The sequence below is a fragment of the Sinocyclocheilus grahami genome, unplaced genomic scaffold (genome assembly GCF_001515645.1).
Source record: "Sinocyclocheilus grahami isolate Dianchi unplaced genomic scaffold, SAMN03320097.WGS_v1.1 scaffold122.1, whole genome shotgun sequence".
Lineage (NCBI taxonomy): Eukaryota > Metazoa > Chordata > Actinopteri > Cypriniformes > Cyprinidae > Sinocyclocheilus > Sinocyclocheilus grahami.
In genome coordinates this window covers 857,129-864,128 of record NW_015505301.1, presented here as the reverse complement: position 1 = coordinate 864,128, position 7,000 = coordinate 857,129, and the positions used below count along the sequence as shown (strand labels likewise).

The 7,000-nt window shown below is 35.9% G+C and overlaps 1 protein-coding gene across 1 annotated transcript in view; it reads left to right on the top strand.

The window, feature by feature from the left end:
* The first annotated feature begins 833 nt into the window (after positions 1-833).
* crispld1a (cysteine-rich secretory protein LCCL domain containing 1a) overlaps positions 834-7,000 on the top strand; it is a 26,482-nt gene continuing 20,315 nt past the window's right edge. Inside the window, exons 1-2 of the mRNA XM_016278580.1 lie at positions 834-924; positions 4,808-4,991. Of these exons, the coding sequence (XP_016134066.1) occupies positions 4,851-4,991 (141 nt within the window). The 5' untranslated portion in view covers positions 834-924; positions 4,808-4,850. The remainder of the gene's footprint in view (positions 925-4,807; positions 4,992-7,000) is intronic.

Genomic DNA, 7,000 nt, shown 5'->3' with positions numbered 1-7,000 from the left:
GAGAAATAAAATTGTAGTGGGGGGGGGGGGGGGGGGGGGGGGTAACTCTATAGGGGATAGTGCAAAACAAAATAACAATAACCAGCAAGCAGCATTTTTGTTGGTGAAAATGCTTTATTAATGAGAGAGGTGAGAGTAGAATGACAGAAAGGCAACAGTATATGAAATAGCACATCTCTGAATAGGCCTACACATCAATTGGTGAAGTATATAGGACAGCAGGAGATGGCCATTTTTTTCCGAGGTTCCCAAGCCCAGGAACCATTCCAGGCTATGGTGGCCACTTGTTGAACTGAAAACTGGACTATTCTAAAGATGTTGGCTGGTCTGATCTTCTGGCCCTCAAACAATGAATTTGAACTCAAACCAGCAAGTCATTTGGGATGTTTCAGAAGAGATCTAATACAAATGCTCTCAAATCAACATGGTTAGAATCTAAGGAATTTTTCAAGCTCTGTTGCTCCATGCCACTACTGAGTTCATGCATACTTTACAGGATAACAATACGTTGCATAACAATAATAATGATGTATTTTGCATTAGCCTCTACCACACATCGCACACATTTATACATGCACAAACAAAATCCAGTCTCTAAATATTTCTTTGGATCCAGGTTAAATGGGTGGGTTGACTGAAACACGGGAGGTGTGGTTTACAAAGTAATTTGACACTGTAAAAGAAGTTGAGTGTGGATTTAAAGAGATGCTGCAGCCTGTCCCATATAGTGGGAACCAAGTCTCCCCGGCACACTGATGGACGTTAAACTGCATTTATGAGTGTGATTACAGATGCTTTGGGATCTATGGATGAGCATTCGCAGAACCATTACTGTCACAACACTTGAATTGCTCAGTACTTAAACTTTTAGCAAGTCTGCAGAAAAGCTGAGCGAGCGCTCATTCGCTGGATACAGTGTCACAGGTAATCAGCATTCAAAAGTGTAACTTGTTAAAAAATAGACACTTTTTAATCAGTTGCTAGTGAAGTCATGGTCAGTCGTTCTGCATGTTGAGTCGAGGCAGATACCTTTTGACGAAAACACTAAATGTTGGCATTGTTTGTTGTAACCTGGCACAGCATCATGTCTTATCAGAGACTGTCTACTATCACTATGTCTTAGCAAAAGAATGGACTATTTGTTATTTAGCGTAGTCTTTTTGTGTATCATCAGTGTTGGGGAAAGTTACTTTTAAAAGTAATGCATTACAATATTGCGTTACTCCATAAAAAAGTAAATAATTACGTTACTTAGTTACTTTTTATGGAAAGTAATGCGTTACGATCCTTTTGCGTTACTTTTTAAATCTGGACAGGACTTGCTTGTTTGTTTTTAAAATAAAAAAGTTATATTTTTGGCAAATATAAAAGCCGTTTCACACCAAAAGTGAAATGAATAAGCCTCAGGCTGAAGGGAAAGTAAATTTACGTCCGTACAGTAGAATACAGAAGAAGAAATTTCAACACACTTCAGCAATAAAAAAAGACACGCAAATGTGTGTCTAGAGTAATTTTTTCTTATTAGTACGGTTGAACTGGATCATCGAAGGTCAGAAGCAAAGACATTGGTTAATATAATGGGATTAAATACATAAAGGATATTTGTGTTGTTTAACATTTAATTATTGCAGGTTTGCGTCATATTCTGAGTTGCATTATTTTTATTCATTTTGAGGAATACTGAATCTGTGTTTTTTTTCTTTTTGTGAGTGAGTGAGATGAATTAATGCATATTCATATTTATTTTAGAACTACAGTAACATCTGATTTCTCTCAACATGGGGACAGGAGAGATGTCAATCAATAAATTGGAAAAAAAAGTAACTTGCGTTACTCTCTTGTAAATTAAAAAGTAATGCGTTACTTTACTAGTTACTTGAAAAATGTAATCTGATTACGTAACTCGCGTTACTTGTAATGCGTTACCCCCAACACTGTGTATCATTATGTACAGCTTGCATTAAGTCTGCGCTATATTTTATTTGTTGGTCTACTATAGACGTCATACATCTGACGTACAGCCTATTTGATGTTGAGTTTGAAATAAATTAAAAAAATAGTTTTTAAGATTGTTAAGAGCAGCCATCTCAAATTCGTGAACGAATCATTCTTTTCAATCAGATCTTTTAAATTAATCCAGGTTAGTCGTTTTGAACAATTTGCTCACACGATTGATTCGGCCCCGAGTCAACTCACATGACTCAATGAACCGAGATGCGTGTTTTATCTAAATCGTAATGAACGGAGAGCATCTTTGTAGGGAACCGATCTACAGTAAATGATGGCCTGAGAAGTAAGTTACTTTAAAAGCCGAATATCAGAATTTAAAATAAAACATAGTGGAAATATGTTTATGGCTATTAATCGAGTTTACTGCCATTTTATCAGGCTATGAAACAGAATAATTTTAGTAGGCTACATTATTTTTTAAAAACATCTCAAATAAATTTTAAGACTAGATATATTTTGTCTGTTGTTTAAAGTGAACTATAATAATTATTTAGATTTGGGTTAAACGCTTTTATCAACTGAATAAAAGCATATAAAAGCATACCTTTTTATTAGCTTTTAAAGCTGCAAGTAAAGTAAGTTTTGCCTCTTTGTCGCCATCTCTGTTTGAAAACCTGGAATTGCAGCTGTGTGTGGAATTATCTAGCTTGCGTGGGTTGTGAGTCGGCACGGTTCCAGCATGGATGAATCTAATGTTCTGAAGAGTATGTGTGGCAGTCAGTCACTGCACCGGTGTGGATATTTACTGTACTTCGCAATCACAAATTCTAGCCTCCGTCTTGGAATATATGACCCAAATAAGAATTGTCACCGTATATTGCCATCTGAACAAGTAAGTAACAAGTCTGCCATGTTTGTTCTGACCAACTGAGGAAAAGAGCATTACCATAAATCTTGCTAACAATGGTGATTAAATCTAAAGTTCGGTTAGCTCATATCACATCAAACCGTTCAAATTATTATTATTGTTATACTTTATTCTCAAATGATTAATGTTAACAACATCAACATTGGTGACTATGAGTATAGTGTGTATTAGTGTATAGATTTCAATTTCTGCACAGTCTAATCTAATTGTCATACTCTTCGAATTTCATATTCAGAAATTATTTGAACCCAAAAAGCAAATTATCCAAACTTTTTCAGACTACTGCAGCTTGCACTCACGCTGCCCGTTGGTTCGGCTACATCAAAAATAAGTTTCTCAGTTATGAGGAGAATAAGAAACTTGCTCTGATTAGAGCCCTGCACCGGCTGCACGGGCCTCAAATAGCCCGAGACCCTCAGGCCCTAGCCCGCCCATGTCCGACAGCTTCTCCCAAAACAGCCTAGAGTGTACTACTGTTTCAGCTATTAAAATAGTTCCGTTTTGTATGCAATGTCAAAGTGATTATATTTCATTTCGTTTTTTTATTAAGTTAATTTAGAAAAACGTTTGGAGCAGTTTTTGTTTCGTTAAATATAAGTTTTTGTTTTAAAAGTAACGACCAAGTGGCCAGCGGCAGACAGTGAGCCTATGTTTGATCAATTTAGCCTTCTCAAATCATCACGACTTGACTAAAATAAAATCTATAGATATAAAACAGTTCAAGCATATAACAATGTTTAAACGTTAAACCTAGATAAATGTGCGCTATATCCAATAGCGCAGAGAGTGGAAGCTGAAGCACGCTTTGCAGGACATGGAGGCGCCAGCGCAATCACTTGCATTTTTTTCAGTGAATACGCCATCATTTTTGCTCATAAAGGTAAGAGTAATACATCATTCATAACTGTAAAGGGTCTACTTTTATTTGTGTGCACTCACAATATCAACTAAACGTTGTGCTTTTATAAAATAAAGAAAACAAATATGATGAGCTTTCTGCCGTCTCGTCTTCAACAGGAGCACTTCACAAAAATGACCCGAAACTCAGCAAATAGATGCCTCACAGACATGATAAATATATCTATAGAAAGCTTTAAATTAGCCGCTCTTGACAGTCGCGGTAGCACGGTCTCGTGTTGTTTCCACCAGCGGGGCAATTTTTGTTCCATCAGTAATTGATGGATGTCTAAAATATAAAAATAAGGAGAAGCCTAAAACAGGCCTGAGGCCCGGCCCGCGTCTGAGCTATGACGTGAAAATTGTCCCGAAGCCCGTCCCAAGGGGCATAAAAAAGTCGGGGCCCGAAATGCAGGGCTCTAGCTCTGATCTAACACACAGAAAACGATTTGACTGAAAATTTATCAGAAGAGATGAAAGAAAGATAGTGGTCATCTACGCAATTCGGAAAAAGAGGTGTTTTTTTTTTTGACTCTTTGTACATCAGTTATTGTTCATTGTAAATGTATTTGTAATGTAGATTATGTGTTACATAAATACATGAAATGTAGAACATATAAAAAGTGCTTGTGGATCGTTTGCCAGTGGGTGCCCCCCCACGCATAAAAGTGAAACCGCCTATGGGCCTAAGCAGCAAGGCAGAATGCCAGGGACCAAGTGATGACGTAATTGCGTCACGACGTAAAAAAATTGCTTAATCGATTCGGTTCTTTGTGAGTCTTACTTACTTCCCATGACTAGTTGTAAATGCGAAACAAGTGCCATGTCCTGTTTGTACCTTCCCTTCATCTGCAAAATTATGTTCCTATAGTGGAATACTTATAGTAGCCTAATTTTCAAGATGTAAACAAAAGCTTGGACAAATTTAGCTTTTTCTTCCAAGGTAACCCTTCCCCCATCTCCTTCTCTTTTTGTTGTACCTGTTTTATTTATCGGCTTTATTGCCTAAAAAGCTGTTCCTCTTCTCTTCAGTTACCCTCAGACCCTCAGTCGTCATCATCAGAACTCATCCACCATGGGTCACTTAACCTCTGCATTACTGAGGGGTCTCTCTCTCCTGCTGGTGACCCGGAGTGTGTTTGCCATGGTGCTGTTTAATGCCACAGATCTCGGCATTCTCTTGGAGAAGTACCTGGATGATGATGGAGACTGGATGGTGGAGAGACAGAGAAGCAAGAGGGCCATCGCTGCCAGTGACATGCAAGCAATCCTGAACCTCCACAACAAACTCCGGGGGCAGGTCTACCCACCGGCTTCAAATATGGAATACATGGTAAAACATCTCTACACTGCAACAAAGGATAAAATGTGTTGAATAACACATATTAGGAAGAGTTATCCACTGTGGTTTAGTGGTATGTGTACACAATACAACTTTGCAGTCAGTTTTGCATTGACTTGATTTGCAGTCAACGGTTTTGGTATTGCATAGAGGTAAAATTGTCATTTCAAATTCATGGGCTCTTCATGACTTAGTCATTTTGCAAAAATGATTTCCTTTTCAACATATCACAAAAGTGTGAGAATTGGGAGTTAATAGTCTTATAATGGGGAGCAACATGAATTGCCTTTTTATTATAGCCTGATGAGAAAGTAGTAGATTTTAATAAGCAGTCAAAAGAACTATAACTTCAGTAATATTAATAAGATTAATATTAATTATTAATATTTATAAATCCACTAATAACCTGTAAAATATTGTGACAGGAAAACAGGAAATGTTTTCTGTCCGCTAAATGAGACTTTTACAACAGTATAGCAGACTATACATAAAATGCATGTAAATATAAGTTGTTACTTATATAAGTTGTTACTTAATATGTCTTAGTAAGATGATATTTGCTATTTTGGTTTGCAAAACATAATGAAATGCAATACAATGATAATTGAGAGATGCACAAAAAACCTTCCTCAGAAGCCTGTTGTATTATATTTGATACTCATTTTAACAAAATGTTTCTAAAAATAAAAAAATGATGCATGGATAATTTAAATGTTTACCTTAAACGATTATACATAGATATTGTTATGTTTTCTTTATACAATTATTAATGATTTCTCATGACCTGAAGGTGGACATTTTTGGAATTATACTAAAAGGCATTTATTTGCTAAACAAAAGGATAAACTATCAATCACAGGGCAGAAGGTATTCAGAAGATTACATACAACAGGTTTCTCAGCAAAGTTTTGATGATGTTGATTTAGAGGCTTTAGAAATTCTTGTGTCAAAAGTATAGGGTTATTAAAAATAACTTGTAAAATGGGACTGCAGAAGAGTATAAATGGTTTATGTCTGATTTATTAAGCCTTGAAAAAAATGCTAACACAAGTGTGTATTTGTTTGTAATTAACTGGTCTTTGTTTGCCAAGTGAATGGTGGGGTTCCAGAAGGTTATGAGAAAAAAGAATAAAAAGGGACGAGATTATTACAGACAATTGGTGTCATTGCAGGATAGAAATAAAGTATAAAAATAATATGCATATTTGAAGGTTGCATAAACAGTTGTACAGCTTCAATGAACGTTTGATGCTTGTGGCATGATTACGCCCTGATATCTTTGCTCAAGCACTGTCAGTTTTCAATGGGCTGTTTAACAGAGGACCACACACTTGCATTATGTAAAGCACATATATATTGTTCTGTCTGAAGGATCATTGTCGAGATGGAAGGAATTATTATTCCCATTATTCTTCCAGTCATTCTGTGAAATGGACAAAGTTCCCATTCTGTGCAATTTTGACTCGTGGATATAAACTAGCAGAATGTCAGTATCTGAGGTGTTGTAAAACAAATACAGTTAAATATTGTTTCAGAAGCAGCATTTCCTCATGCTTAGTCTGGCTGGATTACCACCAAACATTACAAAGCCCTCGGCTCCCAAGAGGTATTAAAAGAACAGTTCACAACATTTTGTCTTAATTTCTTCAACAATTTCTTCACATTCTTTTTTTCAATACAACAGAATTTTCATGTTTGTACTAGAAACTGTCCCTTTAAGGTGTGTCTAAATTTGCTCTGTTTTACAATACCAATCAAACATTTGGAATCATTAAGATTCTTTTAAAAAGATCTTTTAAATGCATTCATTTGATTAAATATACATAAAAATAGTAGAAATAAAAAAACTTTTTCTGTTTAAATAATATATATATATATATATA